The 21,100-nt window shown below is 40.1% G+C and overlaps 1 protein-coding gene and 1 long non-coding RNA gene across 2 annotated transcripts in view; both read left to right on the top strand.

The window, feature by feature from the left end:
- Positions 1-21,100, top strand: part of MGAT4B (alpha-1,3-mannosyl-glycoprotein 4-beta-N-acetylglucosaminyltransferase B) — a 120,855-nt gene that overhangs the window by 90,523 nt on the left and 9,232 nt on the right. The window contains exons 10-14 of the mRNA XM_032209915.1: positions 4,875-4,982; positions 7,547-7,740; positions 12,882-12,960; positions 14,515-14,602; positions 20,502-20,614. Coding sequence (XP_032065806.1) covers positions 4,875-4,982; positions 7,547-7,740; positions 12,882-12,960; positions 14,515-14,602; positions 20,502-20,614 — 582 coding nt within the window. The remainder of the gene's footprint in view (positions 1-4,874; positions 4,983-7,546; positions 7,741-12,881; positions 12,961-14,514; positions 14,603-20,501; positions 20,615-21,100) is intronic.
- LOC116503496 lies at positions 14,609-16,257 on the top strand. The gene is made up of 2 exons (XR_004254714.1): positions 14,609-14,701; positions 16,147-16,257. It is a non-coding gene; the product is annotated as an uncharacterized LOC116503496 (long non-coding RNA).

Below are 21,100 nucleotides of genomic sequence, written 5' to 3'. Positions count from 1 at the left end.
TTATGCAAAGCATACCTGCCTATGATTCAAGAGTTAGTAGGCAGCTATCAATATTCAATATTCCTTCATATAAACTTGCCCAGCCTCTTTATAAAATGAACCAGAAAATGAGCCAGATTGTCCAATGTTACAAAGACCTCTGTTATTAAATTCCATGATTTAAATATGTGCTGTGTGAAAGAAGTATCTGTTTCTTTTGATCCTGAATTTAATTTCAGTTATGGCTGTTCATAGGATAGCAGCAGATGTCATTATGTAATTGCATCATTTGCACAATAACATAATGACACATGCATCAGCATTTTGAAGCCTTTGTGGCCTGTTGTGGATGATTCCAAGGGATGATTTTGAGTATAATACTGGAAAGAGGGATAAAATTCTGTCCGTGTTATCTGTGTCACTTGCAGTTTTATACCTTGGATGCCTCTTCCATTATCTGCCTTTGTTCCAGGCTGAAGAGCTCAATTACTGTAATATTTCCTTGTGGAAGGGTTGGGAGAGAGTTACTTCAACCCAATAATCATTTTGGTTGCCCATTTTGTCATTTTTTCCCCTTTCCACTTTTTATATATATTTTTCTACAACATATTTTTTCACTAAATAACCTTTTCTTGATCTTTTTAGGTGTAATGAGTAGAACTATAAACATGTATGATCTTGCTATCAATTTGTATGAGAACATTATATCGGCAGTTCTATTTTCAATTCTCCCCCTAATGACTAAAAGCCTTGTGTTTTGCTAAGTGCCAGAAATGAGATGTTGCTACATGCTTTTGCTCAATTACAAAGCCTTGAATATAGATAGTATTTCAGTGTCATGAAGTATCCAAGCTCACATATTTTTTCCTACCCAGTTATTTTCCTTTATGGCACAAGGGCTTCCAAGAATGTATAAATCATTGTCTATTTAAATATATAATCTAGTTCCAACATGGATTTCTGTTTCTTCTTATATTTGTATGAGTAACCAGCCTTCTGTATTCAGATTTTTCTCTTGTAAATCCTGCTGTTAACGTCAAATCAGTAATTTGTAGGATTTATTTCCCTAATGGAAAATACGCCTGACCTGAAGCTTTGCGATAAGTGCTTTGCCTTCTGTGGATCTCTAAGGTTCTTTTTGTATGAAAAATAACATTAGAGTTTACCAACCCTTGCTTGCTGTCATTACTCCTTTCATTACTGCACAAGTAACAAGGATAGTGACAAAACACTAGGAGGAAAATGGATCTGCTGTTTATGCAGTGTCCCACTTATCCCCGAGTAAGCAAAAGCTATTTGCTTACAATAGTCACGAATGTTCTTATGAACAAAGTCTGATTTTTAATTTTCTAAAGTAATGAGAGTTAGAGTAGGGGATTTATATGGAACAGAGCAACAACAAATGATTTTGCAATTCCAAGTATTGCAGGTTGTACAGGCATAGGAGGGCTGCGTGTTTTAATCTTGTTCTTTTGAACCAAGGTACGGTTAATACCGAATGCCCTCGGAATTCTAGAATGATAGATTTTAGTGGGTTAACAAGCTTATTCAAGAGCTAAATTCCATCCCGGACAGAATAGTCTTGTTTCCATTTATATTGAATAGGATTCGATGTTTCCAAGCCTGAAAGATTCACTTCTGACTACTAAAAAAGTGTGTCACTCTTTCTTGCAGCCAGCCATAAAGAAGGTTTCACATTATGGAATTACAAAAAAACCATGAACACCCTTTATGGATTCCATAATCCAACCCAAGGCAATATCTTTAGTAGGCCAGTTTAGACTTTTAAAAAAATAGTGTATACACATTTAGTTCTCAAGCGTTATTTATTAGGTCAGATGGAAAATGAAGGAAAGTGAAGAGTGGAAATGGTCAAGACTACATTTTCTTGAAGTTGCAGTGAGACTGAACACAGAAATAGGCAGCAGTAATGTACCATACATTGATTTATGATTTGATCATTTCAGATTATATCAATGTTACTGGATGAAGAAGCAACATTCTTCCCTTCCCCCTAAAATATAAGAGTTGGTCTTCCATTGTTGAAAATAATCCAAGTCCAATCTACTGTCATATTTCAATGAAATGTTCAGGCCCTTGGTAGGTGAGGTAAAATTTCAAAAACAAAAAGAATTTAATTTAACTTGAAACTGAATAGTTCCAGCACCACTCACCTATAAACCAACCAGTGGTGGGTTTCCAAAATTTTTAGAACCTCTTCTGTAGGTGTGGCCTGCTTTGTGGGAGTGGCTTGCCAGCCATGTGACTGGGTGGGCGTAGCCAACTTGTAAAATGTGGTGAAACTCACTTAACAATGCTCTTGCTTAGCAACCAAAATGTTGGCTCAGGAACTCTGGCATTGAAGTGTGCAAGTCTTAAAGCTGTCAAGTTACAAGACCCTTGCACTCCTAACCCTTTAGAAACTCCCCCCAGGGATATTCAAACTTGACAGCTTTAAGACTTTAAGGTTTAGATAGGACTCTTAGAGGTGGGTGGGGCGATTGGTGAGCCAGCTAATCAGTGAGCGGAGGGCGGGGCAAGCGTGGTACAAACGGGCGAGGGGAGGGGTTTGGAACTGGTTCTAAATGGCACGGTAGATTTGTGGAACCTCTTTTATAGAAGAGGTTAAAACTGGCAGGAACCCACCCCTGAAACCAGCCATAAACTGTTCACAGTAAAACCAATTGAATAAAAATACAATAAATAATAATGAAAAAATAAAACAAACAAACAACAACTACTAATGTTAGATCTGGCTAGCCCAGCCAGCTGGGCATGGGAGAACAGCCAGGTCTGTAAGGCTTTTCAGAATGCTACCCAAATAACTGAAGGAATGTCAGTAAACAGGGCAGGCGCTAAGACAGAGAAGGCACACTTTCAAGGCCCTAATTGATTACATTTTTTATTGAAAGGATCCAGAGGACTCCAACTGTGGTGGATTGAATTAGTCTGATTGACCCTACAGGAGATAAGCTGTCCAACAAATAACCAGGCCATGTGCCACGAAGTTCTTTATAAGTCACAATTAGCATATCTGGAAGCAGACTGACAAGCAATGCAGTTTGCAACAGTGGTGTCACATGGATATACCAAGTTATGCCCATCACTACCCATGCCACTGCATTCTGGACCATTTGAGATTTCCCAGTAGTCTTTAAGGGCAGCCCTGAGCACATTGTGATAGTTGAGCTATGAAATGACTAGGACTTGATTGAAAGGCCTCCCAATCAGAGGTGGGTAGCCTCCGGTTCAACCAAACCGGTAGTAGAATTTACAGAACCGGCAACAACCCAGGCCTGCCACGCCCCCAAACTGGTTCCCTCACTGCCACTGGGCCACCACCATTTTGGATTTTAGTGACTGCACATGCACAGTTCACTGTAAATTGTTCTGCGCATGCACAAAGAACAATTTACATTTTACAGCGCACATGCGTGCAGCATGCGGTTCAAACCGATAGTAAAACCGGCAGCAACCCACCCCTGCTCCCAATCTAAAGAAGAGCACAACTGGTGCACCAGATGCAGCTGTACAAAGGCTCACAGCTTCATGGACACAGCTTCCACTTGCTCTTGAGGAGGAACTGTGAATCCAGAAATAATCCCGGATTGTGTATCGCTCTTGAATGTGATCCCATTTAAGGTTAAAGATGGAATATCCCCTGGATTTTTTCCTAACAGGTTTCAATAGTTATTCAGACTGGAAAATTTCTACAGCTTTATTCCTATAGAGAGTCTGAGGTTGGGAAAGTAGATTCTAATATATTCTCAATTTGACCTACAAAAGACAGATCTGATAGATTGATCTTGAGAAAAATTAGTATAAATGGTGTAATTCTTTATATTTATGGATTAAACTTCTGCTAGAAAAAAAGTTAACAATTGAAATTAACAGGATAAGTTAGAGTACACTTTGTATTTGTGTGTGTGTGTGTGTGTGTGTGTGTGAGGGAGAGAGAGAGAGAGAAAGAGAGAGAGAGAGAGAGAGAGAGAGAGAGAGAGAGAGAGAGAGAGAGAGAGAGAATTAAGTAACTAAAAAGGAAAAGGTGTAGAAAAGTTTATGTCTACCTGTAATCAGTCATAAGAAAGTTTGGATCTGAAATATGGTAAAGGATTGTTTTCAAAATAAGCAAGAAAACAGGGAGTAAATATAGTTAACCTTTTTAAACTGCTACTTAATAATCCCAAAAATTAATAACAGATTTTTGGGACTTTATACCAACTAAATGGTTACAGATGTCAACGATTTTTCTGTTTCCACTATTCATCTTCTGACATCCCTGACCGGTTTTCCCTTAAAAATTAACAATAAGTTCTTCTTTAATATCCATATAAGAAATCAGAAGTGAATCAATAACTTAAGAGCTTTATAGAAATCTACTTAAACTGAAAAACTGTGTATGTATTTAGGTGTATTTTAACTAAAATAATCTAGTATTAAAATATCCTAATTTTATGGAAGTATTTAAGAGGGAATGTCTATGAAATTTTCATTTTTAACTACAATCTAAGTTGGCCAGTTGATCTCAGTCCATACAGCTGTTAGACATAGCTATTAATTGAGAAGGCAAGTGAGGAAGAGTTAAAGTTTGTTTGGACCAACTACACCATCTGGGCCCCAATGAACATAAACCTAACCGTTTGAATTTAACAAGGCATTTTCTAAGATACTCATTTTTTGGCAATATATTCGAGTTCATAACATTTTACCACACTTGGAGTGGAGGAGGACAAACCAGTTTAGTACTGTCATCAATCTGCAGGCTCAGAATGCAAGAAGGGGAGAGGAAAGACGAACCTAAGTGAAAGTAATAAACTATTTTCCATTCTGTTCTTTGTTCTTCAAAACTGAAAGATTAAAAGTTTATTTTGTGCTGTGTTTTTTTTTCTCCCCAGAAACACTGTGATAGACAGAAGGCAAATCTAAGAATCCGCTTCAAGCCTTCGCTCTTCCAACATGTAGGAACCCATTCCTCTCTGGCTGGTAAAATACAGAAGTTGAAAGTGAGTAGAGAACATCACGGTTATAGAAATGAGGGAGGGGAGAAGGGGAGATAGAGAGGAGCAACTGGCAGAAAAAAATGTTTGTGGCTTTATGTTAACTATTTAATTATTCAAGCAGTATATGTAGTCCTCATTTAATGATTGCCTCATGTAGCAGCCATTTTGAAATGACAGTAAATGAAAAAGTAACTTTACAATCAATCCCCCCACTTATGACCTTTGCAAGTCTATAAAGCAAAGGAAACTTGAAGTACAATTAGTTTCACTTAGCAGTCACTTTGCTTAACAATCAAGTTGCCAATTCCAATTCCAACTAAATAAGATTGTTAAGTGAGAACTACCTAAAAAGTTCTTGCTTTTATTCTCTGGATTGTTGAAAGTGGCTCAGGTGGACTAAAAGAAGATAGTAGATTGCATGAAGACAACCCAAAATCTGGTTAAACCAGTTGTGCTTCACACTAGCAGACTTGCAATTTTTTTTCTCTGAGCTTAAATTTCATCACATCTGGATTCTAGTAAGGAATCTTGTAATGCTACACATTTTAGATGTCGAGGAACGGAGCCAATGTCAATATGGATGGGGGAGAAAAATGTTTTGAAAGTAAAAATAACTTCCAGGAGGGCAGGAAAGTCCTGATGTAATTCAGTTCCCCTGCAGTCACCTGTGTGCAAGGTTGGGTGGCCATATAAGTGTGTTTAATAATAAATAAATTTTACTTGTAAACCTATATTAGGGGTTATGTCCCATGTGCAAGGGATGCAGTGGCTCAGTGGCTAAGACACTGAGTTTGTCGATCAGAAAGGTTGGCAGTTCAGTGGTTCGAATCCCTAGCACCATGTAATGGAATGAGCTCCCGTTACTTGTCCCAGCTTCTGCCAACCTAGCAGTTCGAAAGCATGTAAAAATACAAGTAGAAAAATAGGAACCTCCTTTGATGGGAAGGTAACAGCGTTCCATGCGCTTTCGGTGTTTAGTCATGCCGGCTACATGATCATGGAGACGTCTTAGGACAGCATTGGTTCTTCGGCTTTGAAACGGAGATAAGCACCACCCCCTAGAGTCAGAAATGACTAGCACATATGTGGAGGGGGAACATTTATCGTTACCTTATATCCATGTGCATACCCAGTTTAGATGTACCTTAACAGGTATATGTATAAAATGCAGTGGGTTTTGAATGTGTAAAGCAGGTTTGGAAAAACAGGTGCTGCCTGATACAGATCTATTCCCTGGGGAGTAAAGGCCACCTGTGCTATTCTGTAGATGCTTCAATGAGCAAATTGTAAATGGTTCAGAAAGAAAAAAGAGGCATTGGGTCAAGAGGCAAGGGAATTGGAGCTTATCCATTTTGATGAAAAGAGAGAGAGGCTAGGATAAATTAATTAGCTCTGTATTTTGCCATTTGTCAAAGTCTTAACACCACAGTATGTCTCTGCCATACTCCCCAGCCCCCCCCCCAGTTTCTGTGTTTGGGGCGCTTGGAAACCAACTTGCATTTATGACCACTTGCAGTGATCTATGGTCATGTGACTGTGATTTATTAGGTGGGTTTTTTTTGCTGGTTTATGGCAAAAAAAACAAACACCACCCATTTCGGAGATTGGATTTGCTTAAAGGTCACAATGAGTTGCTTCATGACCATCATAAAAACAGATGTAAAATTGACCACATGGTGCCTCAACTTACAACTGCAATGACGACTGACATTCTAGACTCGATTGTCATCATAAATTGAAAACTCCCTGATTTGGTCTTATACATCTTATGCACACCTGAATTTCAGAAGTTCTGTAAGTGCTGCTTCTTCCTTTTATGTTGTATGATGATTTATTAACGAAGGGATAGTTATTTTATATATATGTGTGTGTGTGTATGTATGTATGCATGTATGCATATATGTATGTATATATGCATGTATATATGTATATATGTACATATATGTATGTATGTGTGTGTGTGTGTGTGTATATATATATATATATATTTAGTTCCCATACACTGAAATTTCCCCCTTCACCTTTACTAGTGGTAGCTCAGTGCCTGTGAGAAAAGGAACACTTCAACATTCTTTCATTTGTTAATGTTTAGGATTTCTACAGACCCAATTCCATGTTATATATCAAAAGCATTTTTAAGCTGCCTTGTTGGTGCCTTTTTTAAAGATTGTGACAATGATAGCTCAAAGGGAAAAAAGGAGCAGTCCTCATGAGACTGAAGATGGCAGAAATTCACCCTTGGTGCAGGGATGTGTGTCAGTAGTGATATGTAGAGAGAAAGACTTGAGTTGGTGATAGATTGGCCATACATAGCAAAGGAGGAAGAAAACTAAAAGACAAAGTAAAGGTTTTGTACCTGACCAACAGGCTGGATAATGATTTTGTCAAAAGAATGAACGAACATACAGTATAAAGTCTTAAAGATTTGGGAGGGAAAAATGTTAAATCTGTCCCTTAAAATCCTTTCAGAGCATCAGGTAGGAGATATTTTCCACAGATGTGTAATATAAAAAGGGTATGTTCCTTAAGGAAATCATCTCAGTTTTCCTTTTATCTTGTCTATTGAGGACAAAGATTTTGGGAAGCAGTCTCTTCGGAAAGAGCATGTGAACCCTCCTGCAGAAGTCAGCACAAGCCTGAAGACCTACCAGCATTTCTCCTTGGAGAAAGCCTATCTGAGAGAAGACTTTTTCTGGGCGTTTACTCCCACAGCGGGTGACTTTATACGCTTTCGCTTCTTTAAGCCTCTCCGTATTGAACGGTAAGCTTCAGCAGCTTTGGGAACAAGGAATGGGAAAGTTTAGCTTGTGGTTGAAAGTCCCTTGTTCTGGTGAAAGACAACTCATCTGAAAAGCAGATTGCATGTCATTCAGTTTCTTCCCAGCATGCTCCAACTGTTGCCTTTTTGTTTTGGGTCTTTCTGCACTACCTGAAAGGCAGAACAATCTTAAGGTACATGATAGAATTGTTGGACTGCTCAAAGTTTCTGCAGAAGCTCTACATTTTTATTGAATTATAAAGTATTATAAAATACAAAATATAAAGTAAATAGAAAAAGCAGTGTGGAGGGGGGGGGAGGAAAGGAGAATCGAGGAAAGTTAAGGAAAAAAAGAAGCATTGACATCCAACTCTCTCTGTTACCGTAAAATAAGGCATTAATATCAAATCACAACTTTTTGCTTTTTCATAATAATATGAACAAGTCATTTCTATAAAGATCTATCAGTCTGATCAGTAACACCCAAAGTCACATTTTCATTCTTTTCCACATCAAGCACGAAGTTCAGAAGTGGTCTCCATGTGCAAACAAAAGTTCTTTTCTTTAATCAAAGTAGTCAATTTCGCCATTTCAGCCAATTCCATCAACTTCTGCAACATAGTAGGAGTTGAAATGTCCTTCCATTTTTGTGCATACAATAGTCTTGCTGTGGTCAACATATATAATAACAGTTCTACATCTGGCTTGTTGGTGGTGCCCATATTACTTTGGCTTTCCATCTTCCAAGCTTGCTGCTTGGTGTATTTCTTTTTTTATATGAAAGCAGTAATTGCTACTTGAAACTAGTGAGCCTTGATTAGGGTCTTCTTATCTTGCTTATATTTTCTCATAATTAGATTATATCTGAGTTATTTTCCACATACTGGTACTGCTAAAAATGTATAGAGAAGCAATTAGTATAGTCTTAGACTCCCAATCATAGTGGAATGCTGTTCCTACAGTCTCTAACATGATCTTTGGAGTTAGTGAAGGTTAACAGTTAGGTTAACAGTAACAGAATTGGAAGGGACCTTGGAGATCATCTAGTAGTCCAACCCCCTGCTCATGCAGGAGACCTGTACTAGGGATTCAAACCACCAACCTTTCTGATCGACAAGCTCAACTTCCCTAGTGCTTCTGGAAGATATAACAATGAGATATAATGAGAGAGACTATCTTAGCATTAGATTAGACTAGTTTAGCATTGCACAATTAAAATCAGGACACATAACTCTTAAAATCCATATATGTGAAGTTCTACAATCTTAACCCAACAGGATCAGAAGTCTCTGGGCAGACACAGACCTGCAATAAGAGGAAGGGTTCAAGATGTTGCAAGAAATGTTTTTATTCTATTCTCCCCCCCCCCCAAACAAAATGCATACAAAATGCAAGCATGTACTATTTTCAAAGAAGATATATTTTTTTGGGTACAGCCATAACATAATGAAGCCTTTTTTGTCCTTCACCTTGTTGAAGGACTTCATGAATGCTTTTTCCTTTCCTATGTTCCTAATTCAACATTAAATTTATTTTCAATTCTTCAGCCTGAATTTTGGCAAGTACTCATAACAGATGCGGTCTGAGTGGCATCTATGCTAAGCTGTACCATCCCTAGGGAAACTTGTCTAAACTATAGATAACAATTGTGGCTTCAGAAAGCAAATGATGTTTATTTATTTATTATATTTCCCAAAGACTCGTAGCATTGCACAATTAAAATCAGGACACATAACAATACCTCAAAAATGAACATAGTAAATCAACCAATAACATTAAATATTAATAATAACATTACAGCAAATATGAATAGAATCCAAAGACTCAGTGCCAACTCTCAAATGTTCTTCTAAATAGTTCTGCTTTCAAAGCTTGCTGAAGCCTAGAAGCAAAGGGACTATCCAAAACTCTGGGGAGAATCTCTGTTTTGAAGGGTGATGTTGTCACAGAAAAGCACAAATTTCCCATGAGCAAGAACTTACAGTCAGGTCCCCTAGGACAACCACAATGGATGGTTAGGAGCTCTTTGACATAGATAGTCAAGCAGGTACTTGAATACCAAGCAATGTAGGCTTTGTAGATCAACACCAGCAGTTTGAATGGTATCCAGAAGGCCGTTCACAAGGAATGCAGTGCCTGCAACACAGATGTTATGAGTAACACATGGGCTGGTATTTTGTACCAATGGTGATTATTAAGTAAACTTTAGAGACATCCCCATGTAGTGTGCACTGCACTAATCTTTCCAGGAGAGGGCAAGGGCCTGAGTCACCTTCTCCAGGAAGGGTACATCAGTTGGATAGGCAGGTGGGCAAAGATTCCACCTGCCTATCCAACAGCAGCTGTGATTCTAAGGGAACCCCCAAATCATGTAATCCTCCAAGGTGAATGCTACTTGAACCGGAGTTATCACTGCAGTAAAATACAAGATGATATCTGGGAAAACGCTGTCTTGCTGGCATTCAGCTTCAACTTGTTTCTCCCCATTCAAAGAAAGAGAGAAAGATGAGTTGTGCAACACACTCTCATTGAATTAATTAACGGGAAGTTTGGAAACTGTATGGCGGTTGTATTACACAGCCAGTTGAAGGAAGAGTTTCTGTAGGATGGGATGCATCAAGTTCTTCCTTCAAGAAAGATGGTACCATCACCTCCCAGGCCACGCCACAAGACTTTACTTCTATAAATCTCCATATATCCTGCAGAATAACGACTTAAATGAATTTGAGCTGCCAAAATGTTGCCCGAAATGGTCACTGAAGCATATGCACAGATATTGTTTTATTTTGAGGGGGAGTCAGGCACAAAAAAGAATGAATCATTTAAAGAAGGTTTCTGGGCCATAGACAAGCAACTCAATAAAGGTGGAGAATTAGAAATATCCACCATCCTTATCACTAGATCCAGTCCCATGATCTATGCAGGATTCAGGGAAGCAGGAACCTTTCAGGAAACCAGAAAATAAAGTAGCAGAATTACTATTAAGTCCTCCATTTGTGTACAGGCATTCCTTTGTTCCACCCTTTGGGGCTTCTTAGTTTATAAAATTACAGCATTTATTACGTTTTTTTTGTATTCCCATAGGCTTTTGGTTAAAGAGCCAAGGTGGCGCAGTGGTTAAATGCAGCACTGCAGGCTACTTCAGCTGAAGCAGTTTTGCAGTTCGGCTGTTCAAATCTCACCGGCTCAGGGTTGACTCAGCCTTCCATCCTTCCGAGATGGGTAAAATGAGGACCCGGATTGTTGGGGGCAATATGCTGACTCTGTAAACCGCTTAGAGAGGGTTGAAAGCCCTATGAAGCAGTATATAAGTCTAACTGCTATTGCTATTGCTATTGCTAATTTTGTTATACAAACTGGCTTTCTCTGAAAGAATAGTGGGGTAACAGATAATGTTGGTTCATTCCATACAAAGGTAATTTCTGGGGTTTTTTTTCCTGAAAATACCTTGAAAGTGTTGTCCTCTTGAAAATGTTAGCATAGTTGAGGTTGGTAGGATGCAGATTCAAGCATTATCTGCAGATAAAAATATTACTGAGTGCACCGTTTTAAAAGGACAGATATCCTTTGAAAAAGATATTTTGCCAGACACTAAATGATTTAGATTTTCCTTTTACTTAAGTTCAATCTTAGAATCCTGTGGTTTTTGCATAGCTTAGGAGTGAGAGCTTGTCTGGTGATTTGATTAAGGTACTAGCGGAGAAGCAGGCAGACTCTCTGTTCTTGTCCTCTCGCAGACACAGAATTTGGCTGGGAGATTTTGGGCAAGTTGCTCTCTCTCAGCCCTAAACTGGGAAATCATAAAATATTTATCTACCAAACAATATTGGTCCATTGAAGTATGGTTCATAACCTTCAATAAAAAGACCTTGAATCTTCAGTGGATTGGATGATGATGATGTTGATCATGGTAACAATAGCAATATCACTTAGACTTCTATACCGCTTCACAGTGCCTTACATCCCTCTCTAAGTGGTTTACAGAGTCAGCATCTTTCCCCCAACAACCTGGGCCCTCATTTTACCGACCTTGGAAGGATGCAAGGCTGAGTCAACCTTGAGCTGGTCAGGATCAAACTTGGCTGCGAGCAAAGTTAGCCTGCAACAGTGATGGGTTCCTATTGGTTCGGACTGGTTCGGCCAAACCGGTAGTGGTTTGGCAGTCTGGGTCGCTGGAACCAGCAGCAACCAGGCATGGCCATAGGCACCGCCATCTTGTTTTTCGCTTCTGTGCAAAACTATTTTTATTGTACTGCACATGTGCACGCAATGCACATCAAACACACATGCGGCACACACGGGATTGAATTGACAGTAGTGCCTGCCGGAACCCACCTCTGGCCTGCAATGCTATATTCATATGCAAATTCTTCAAAAGAATTGTGCACTTATAGAGACAGCTGCAAGCAGATGGAAGACAGCTCTGTGAACCTGGAGTAGATTTCAGCTTCTTTATTGATTCAAAGAGAAGTGCTTTGTGCATGCTCCTGCATTTGCAAAAGCATTTCTTTCAAATAATTTGCACTATGGTGGTATTGACTATCATTTGCAGAAATATGTATCTTTTCTTCTTTTCCTGTGCCTTGGCCTAATTCCATTATGTTTAGGGCATCTCTCCTCAGTTCTTTTGTCTGATGTACATTGCTTCTCTCTCTGCTATCTTTGCCTGCAGCTTAAAAGTAAATCTTCAGGAACCATGGGAATAATATTAATGTCATTTCTAAAAATCCATTTGTTTACATTGCTCTGAATTAAATAAATAAGAAATAAATAAAGTGGGAACAACTTCCCTTTGTGGCCCTTTTCTTCCCAATGTGCTCCTGGATTCAGAATGTATTTCCACAGACGTCTGTTTCTCCCAGTTCACTCTAAGACTGTAGTTGAAAAGGTCACTTTCATTATGATATTTGTGCTTCTTGCTGCTAATAGATCCTTTCAAATGCAGTAGAGTGCTTAATTTGTGAGAATGGACAAATAGTTCATCTGTAAATGGTGATATCATGTTTGCTTATACAATATAATATTTTTCTTTCTCAAAAATACGTTACAGAGATGGTTATTATCAGCCAAAGTCATTGGTGAGATGAATTTTATGTTTTACCACTGTGGGGGCTCTGCAATCATTATTGATTCCTGTTGCACAGGTTTTTCTTCCGTAGTGGCAACATTGAACACCCTGAAGACAAACTATTCAACACAACAGTGGAAGTCTTGCCCTTTGATGTAAGTTTGCTGAGTATATTTTTATTAATTATTATTATTAGATTTTTATCTTGTTTTTTTAATATATTTTGGTCAGTACAAGGCAGCAAATGTTCCAATGCTCTTTTGTCTTCCTATTTTCCTCACAACAATGACAATCCTGCAACGTAAATTGGCCTAGAGAGTGATTGAGCATCAACAATGGCTTTTAGGCCTAAGGGAGGCCTAGAATTCAGAGGTTCTAGTTTCTAGGCCAGCACTTTCATCAAAATAGCTCCATGATGAACTCTGAAACTATTTTCCTTCAAAAGTTTCTGAATCTCAGTCACTGGTTTTAGTTTTGGTTTACTCATTAGCCCTTTTAGGATCTAAGAATGGTTTTTCTGAAATGCAATATTACAACATTTATGATTCCATAAGATTAGGTGGTAGCTTTGGAATCCATAGTTATTACAGGTAGCCCTCAACTTATGGAGCCTGCCATTATATGATTGTAAGTCATAATGCTCATAAAGTAGGTCATCACGTGACCAATTTGATCAGACAAAAAAAATGTGCATCAGTCCTTAAGCAAATCACCTTGGTCATTAAGCAGATCTATGATTGTTAAATGAACCTGTTGTTTGCCATGGACCATTTTTGCCAAAAATCGGAATTGTAAATTGTAGTTCATGTGACTGCAGAATGTTACAAATGGGCATAAATCCAGACTGGTTGTACGCACCCAAAATTCAGTCGCAAGACAGTAGGGAGAGCCCAGCCATTGGAATTTCAGAATTGGGTCATAACTACCGGTTTGCAAATGTGAATGCACGTGCCACCTCTGCGCACGCTCAGAGCATCAAAAACGGATGTGATGCTTGCTACCGAGCATGCCTGAAAGGCAAGTAGAACAGTGAGGGAGGGAGGGGGAATCCGCTGTGCCACGCAATTTAGATTAGCTAAAAAGCAGGAAATCTTGCTTTCTAGCTAATATAAATCATGTGTCACAGCTGATCGTTGGAAATACTGGTTTGCTTGAACCGTTAGCATTTTTTTACTACCGGTTCAGGCAAACCAGTCCGAACCAGTAGCATTTCACCCCTGCTTCAAAAGGTCAATAAGTGACCAGTAAGTCAAAGACTACCGGTAACCTGTATCGGATTGTTGAAGGCATAGATTGTTAGGAGTATAAAACAGATTATTATTTTGCAGATTATTATTTTGTAGCCAGTTATCTATCTGGGGTCGCAAAGTATAATCAGAATCTAAATTCCAATGTCCCGAGACTACATTGCAAACCTCAAAGCAAGCCTGCTTCGTTATTCTCAATGTAAAAATTCCTAGCCTATAACAGAGAAAAAAGGTTTTCAAGTCTGATCCTTATTCAGTATCCTTCAGTAGTCTTTTATGAGTCCTTGAAAGGCATAAAAAGTTCTCCTGGTGACACTGACAGTTAGAATAATGCTCTCTTTCTCTAAAGCCATAAGTATTGCCTGGCGATTTATTGTCATAGCATTTCACACTGTATACGCAGCAGGCTGCCTAAATCCTTATAGTTGCCTTTTTGCAAAGATTGTCTGTTTCCCTGAACAGAGTCTCCAGTCAGATAAGGAAGCTCTGCAGGAGGGAAGAGCAACAGCATTCAAGTACCACAGGACGTCTGATGGCTACATACAGATAGGTAAATTGCTGGTTCACATCCAACAAATACCCTGCCGATTGTGGATGGTTATGTTGCTCTTCGTATAACACAAATACCGAGTGTGATGGCCAGGAAGAGGTAGGATAAGCTTTTTCTGAACTCATTGGCATTTGCCATTAATTGCCCTGGCATTTAGAGTGAGGGAAAAAAATGAATTATCAGTATTGAGTATATCACCCCATCTAATGATTCCAGGTACCTCACAGTAAAATAAACAATAAAGTCTTGCGACACTCCTAAACATGTGCTTACTTATCCATCTAATAATAAGCTGCCTTGCTGCAGTTTCTAATAATCTAATATTTACAACAAGCTCAACAATTTATAGACGTTAGGAAAAGAGAAAGTGTGCCCCAACTGTTAAAAATGGGCCCCGGAAGTCTAGGAAAAGAGTTTGAACACTCCTTCTAAAGATATCCAATGTGGAGGCAGTGCAACCCCCCCCCCCCAAATCTTAATCCTGAGATCTTACACCTGTCACTTCCTGGTCAGCAAATGAAAGTGGGCAGATTCAATTCAAACGAAACAATCTGTTAGGTATCTGGGAACACGCCACATGGAGCTTTTTAAGTAAAAGCCAGTGCTTTTTATTGTCCTTTGAAATCTTTTGGCAGCCGATGCAGCAAGTACAAAATCAATGTTATAATAGTAGAGCAACTTCTCATGTCTCGAGCTGCAGTTTACAAGTAGTTTCAAAGAGACCCAAAAGTGAGGCATATTGCAGTAATTTTACATCAGGATGATGAGCCTGTGAGTATCTTCACCGTCTCCTACTCCAGGAAAGGTCACAACTGGAACACCAGCCAAATTCAGTTAGGTTTCTCCTGACCACCGGTCCACCTACTGATCAATGAGGAATTGTGAGTCCAGAAGAATGGCCAGGTTATGAACTTTAGGGGAAGCCATTAGCCATTAGGGGAAGAAAAGGAGACCGGTGTTTTTTCAACAGTCATTTTGTAATATTTAAACTTGGTTTTTCCAGTCTAATAAGGGTTGGTCTTCAAAAATGTCAGCAGTAGGTTCTCTGCCTGGTTGCTGGGTGGGCATGGCCAGAGTGGGCATGGCCTACTCAGCCTCCTGCACCAGTGTGGGAAGGGGGGCGATTTTTGCCTTCCCCGTGCTCTAGAGGCTTTCCTTGAGCCTCTGGGAGGGCGAAAACTGCTTCCCTTGGGGTCTGGCCTTCCGGTACTTCCAGGAGGCCCATTTTTCCCCTCCCCGAGCTTCCATGCAGGCCCTGCACTTATCTTGCATCCAAAACAGACTGCGTGGAGACTCTTGGAAGGGGCAGAGCGGGGTGGGAGGGGCCAGCCAGGGGTATGATTTGGAGGTTCTCTGAACCAGCCATAACATTAGCTATGGGTTCTCCCGAACCCTGAGGAACCTGTAGAAGCCGCCCCTGAGTCAAATCTTTTACAGTCTCTAAATCCCTGGTGAAGATTCATCAGCCCTTCTAATTCATCTGCATGCTAATACTTCTCCACCCCAAACCAACATCCAATCAGTCCCAATGTTTTCATATATAGGTCATAAAGCCTGCATGAGACAGCTGAACCTTGTGGCACTCCACGGGAGTCAAGTGCTCAGCCACTCATTCCATCGTGAGCGCAACTGGAACTTCCCATGAGAAAGGAGCAGTTTAACATAACTGAGAGGATAAGCAAGGCCAAGAAGACTGAATTTGCCTCATTTAGAGCCTGATAAATATCATGTACAAGAGTGATTGATGCAATTTCCATCCAATACTCGTAGCTGAATCCTATTCAGAAGAAATCGGTTAATTGGCTTCATGTATGAGCCTCTTTAACAGGTATCCCACCAACACCTCCAAAACATTCCTTAAAAATGGAATATTTCAGACCAGGCAGGGGAGGTCTGAGATATTTAGATTCAAAGATGGTCTCTTCAGGAGGGAATGCACCACTGCTTCTTTTAAAGTAGTCAATACCATCTCCACTCCCAAAAAAACAATTCATCACTTCATGAATCTGTCTCTTACCCTGACGGCAAAAAATGGGGCAATAATCCAGTTCACAAAAGGCTGAGCTTATATTACAGCATGCCCTATCCTCCTTTTTGTCAAACTCCAGAAGCTCAAACAAATCCCAAATGACCTTTAATATGCTACCCTAGATACCTCATTGAACTCCAGGCTTGGTAAATTAATCAGCAAAATGTTCTGCAGACATGCCATGCAGCCTGCAGGCAATTCTTATCCTTGCCCTTCCCTTAGAAGGAAAAGGACACCAACAGAGCTGCTGTACAACATTCTAACAGTGAAGTCAAAGTAGGGAAATAATGACACTTCACTTTTATCAACACAGTATACGTGTGAACCTGGGTTTATATGCCTTCCTAGTTTTATTCACCTTTGGACTTCTGCCATGGCAATTAACTATCACTTCTGCTATACATCAGTGTGCTCCCTGCATTCAACAGACAGAGTCTGCTTAGATGAAGTCTCATCCAGCACCCTCAGAAGCGCCATAGTCTAGAAGTCAGTAAGCACCGGCTTAAAACCAATGAGATAAAGGTTTCCTCGCACATATGTGCTAGTCGTTCCCGACTCTAGGGGGCAGTGTTCATCTCCATTTCAAAGTCAAAGAGCCAGTGCTGTCCGAAGACGTCTCCGTGGCCATGTGGCCAGCATGACTAAATGCCAAAGGCGCAGGGGACGCTGTTACCTTCCCACCAAAGTGGTTCCTATTTTTCTACTTGCATTTTTACATGTTTTCGAACTGCTAGGTTGGCAGAAGCTGGGACAAGTAACGGGAGCTCACTCCGTTACACGGCGCTAGGGATTCGAACCTCCAAACTGCTGATCTTTCTGATCAACAAGCTCAGCATTTTAGCCACTGAGCCACCATGTTCCTCATAAGATCCATTAAATATTTGGGGTAGGCTATCCTAATCAATTCCCAGTTCTTGTGGAGGTCCCAGGTAGTACTAAGCCTCATGCTCATTCGCAAGTAATATGAGAATGATAGACAAGTAATCACAATATCCTTCATTTTGAGATCACATGCCAACTGTTCCAAAGTAAACCCTAGATCTAAACATGGCCATTTTGTGTGCATTGCTTGAGATAACCTGAGAAAAGGCTATGGTGGCCATCAATTCCCGCATTCTCCTTAAACTACCTTCACTCCATTGGATAGCAATTGAAATCGCTCAGAACCAACAGCTGTGATTCTCTACCACTACCTAAGTAATGTCTATGGAGATTCTCAGTCATACAGGTCATGGTTGTCCCAAAGTGCTTTTTCAAGAGGCAACTGGATTTTCTAGTTTTTCCTTCAGCTGAAGAAGCTTCTTGGATGAAAAGTGAAACATCTTCAAAGACAAACCAGAAAGTCCAGTTGCCTCTTGAAAAAGCACTTTTGGGATACCCAAGTAATGAGATCTAGGAGTTCAGAAAGGGACACCAATGTACAGCAGGATGAGCAGTATATCAGCAATACCCCTAATTGCTACTACAACCCAAGCCCCACTTAGAGGCCCTACCAGCCTGAGGGATGTGGCTATTGCAGCAGCTGAAATTCAAGACATCACATGGAGCAAAATGAATTTCAGAAGACAATGCAGTTCCAGATAAAGAGAGATCAGTCCTTGCTGATAGTATACTGAAAGAGGAGAAACCCAGGGAGATCCATCATTCCTGATTGTGGCAGAGACCCTTGTAGGCAGAGCTGTGGAGTTGACTTGTGAGTAACAGAAAGCAAACCTTGGACTCTAAAAAATGTAGAAAACCTGCTATGGTTTTTTCCAAGCAGACCCTTAAATAGACTGAGGGTTGTAGCAGGGGGGGAAAAAGACTCTGGGGCATCAGCAATCCAATCCAGGAACTTAAAATCAAATTCTCAAAATAAAATATCAAAACCCAGGAAGTAAATAGGTATGTCAGCAGCATTTTGAGGCTTCTCCTCCTCCTCTTGCAACTAATAGTATCAATGTGCATTCCAACCTCACCTATGCACATACTTTAGAATACTTTATTGGCCAAGTGTAATTAGACACACAAGGAATTTCTCCAGTGCAAAAACTCTCGGTGTACATGCAAAACAACAGAGTAATAATAACCACAATAATTATACCAATAAGAGGTGGTGGTAAAGAAGATAGGAAGGATAATAATATTACAGCCATATGATATAAATAAATATACTTAGGCATAAGACAGTACTGTGAGAATTAGGTGGTCTGCAGAGTAATGGCACAAGGGGAAAAAACTGTTCCTGTGTCATTTTGCTCCAAGTAAGACTTTCCAATAGGAGGAATGAGCTCTATTCTGTGCCTGGAAAATGAGCCAAATCCTGACCAGGCAGGATAAAAGGTGGGAGTCTGTTTATACAGGGCTATTCAGAGTAATTCCAATAGGCACTTCCTCTGCAGATTTCTCTTTGCTGTCCTCCTGTATCTGCTGCCTCCCTCAACCTCTTTCTCCAACCCCCACACAGCCCTTTAGTTGGAACATCCTTTTTGCTTAGCAAGCACTGCAAGCACTTACAGCCAGAAGCTGTGGCTTACTCCTAAGGAGCAAGGAGTCTTTTCAATACACTGACCATCCATCTGTTGCCAATTTCAGTGCAACCCAAGAAATTCAGTGTGTTTGTACAGCTTCCCGGTTTGGTCCAAGGCCAGGTCCAGTCCATTCTTTGTCCCCTCTGTGTGAACCTGTCACTTCTTCACCATCCTCTATCCCATTTCTTCATTACAGCCAATCCATTTATATACAAGCCTTCCATTTTTAATCATCTTTACTCTCTTCACTTTTTGTTCTCTCTTTAATTGTTTAATGTTCCGTATCCTACCAAATAAAACTCTGCTCGAACATTACTCAACAGCAACACAAACTGAAGCTGGGTAAAGTATGTGTCTAAAAGGATGCCATTTTAACACTTTTTTTTAACCTCCCCCTCTTTTCTCTTTCTGTCTGTGTGTGTCTGTGTGTGTGCATGCGTGTGGGCATAGATACCTTTACAAAAGGGCCTAGAGGAACAAAAGAAAACATAGTGACAATTGATTAAGCAGTGCCCTCTGCTGGGCAATTGGGAAGGCTTTGCAAACAGTCACCCATCCCTTAGCACTCTTCTGATCAAAAATGTTGCAGTAGACAACATTTGCCTGTGTCTTTATTGCCTTTTTTATTATTATTACGGTAGACAACGTTGTCAGACAAACTTGTTTTCAGGTTCTTTTTATCTCTATAAATCTGTCATTTGCAAAGGTTTTCTTAAGATAGGCTATACTAGAAACTGCAGTCTTCCTTAACATTTCCTCTTTTGGCATTCATAAAGGATACAGTTGTACAGCACATCTACAAAGTTATCTCCACTGCCACATGTTGCCAAAAATGTTTGGCAGTTGTAGGGAAGGAAGGGGTCAGATGGAAAGAATGCTGGAATCCAGCCCAATAGGGAGCCTTTTGTCTAAACTGCGATATACAGTGGTAATGTTCAGGACTTGTGAGTTAGCATAACAACATGCAGTGCCTATTGAGGAATGTCACAGAGTGCTGTGTGTTCTGTTAACACTAACCCATGACACTGTGGCATCTCCACAAACACAGTAATTTATGGTGTAAAATTCGCCCCTTGAAATCTCTTCATTGGATTACAATTGATTTTCTTAAAAAAAAAAAGAATATAGTACTAAGAGTCCATCATGACAAAATAAAGGAAACTTCAATTCCAGCCATCATAGATATTGATACAGTTCTTCTTCAAAGGGGAAGATGGGGGCTCCACAATTAAAATTGTGCCCAAGGCTAATTGAAACTGTAAGGGGAGTGCCAAAGCCTGCCTGGTGATATAGAAGAATGGCTGCTTATGCTGGAACAGGTTCATAGAGAGCTCATATGCTGCTGTCTGTCTTCTCACAGGCTCATTTTCAAAGGGCATTGCTGAAGGAGAAGTGGACCCTTCCTTTGGCCCTCTGGAAGCAATACGACTCTCCATCCAGACTGACTCCCCCGTGTGGATAATCTTGAGTGAGGTAATTTGCCATTCTGGTCAAGCTATTAAATGAGGACTGACTGTTTTCTCCCACAGGATCCTTTCAGTTGCAGCCTTATCTGAATGCACAATAAGGAGGAATTGTTTAATCATCCCAGCCATGTGCCAAAGCATCTAAAATTGCATCTTTTAATTGCATCTAAAATTGCAAGAGCCAAGGTGGCGCAGTGGTTAAATGCAGCACTGCAGGCTACTGCTAGATCAGCAGGTCAGCGGTTCAAATCTCACCGGCTCAAGGTTGACTCAGCCTTCCATCCTTCCGAGGTGGGTAAAATGAGGACCCAGATTGTTGGGGGCAATATGCTGACTCTCTGTAAACCGCTTAGAGAGGCCTGAAAGGCCTATGAAGCGGTATATAAGTCTACTGCTATTGCTATTGCATCTCTTTATCTCTTAATACACAAAGTTTCCAATCAAGGCTAGTAAATGCCACTGCCAAGGGCTTGGGACAAGTGCAGAAGTCAAG

This window comes from Thamnophis elegans, chromosome 2 (genome assembly GCF_009769535.1).
Source record: "Thamnophis elegans isolate rThaEle1 chromosome 2, rThaEle1.pri, whole genome shotgun sequence".
NCBI classification, from domain to species: Eukaryota; Metazoa; Chordata; class Lepidosauria; order Squamata; family Colubridae; genus Thamnophis; species Thamnophis elegans.
The sequence above is the reverse complement of the archived record's forward strand: the minus strand, read 5'-3'. Positions and strand labels throughout refer to the sequence as shown.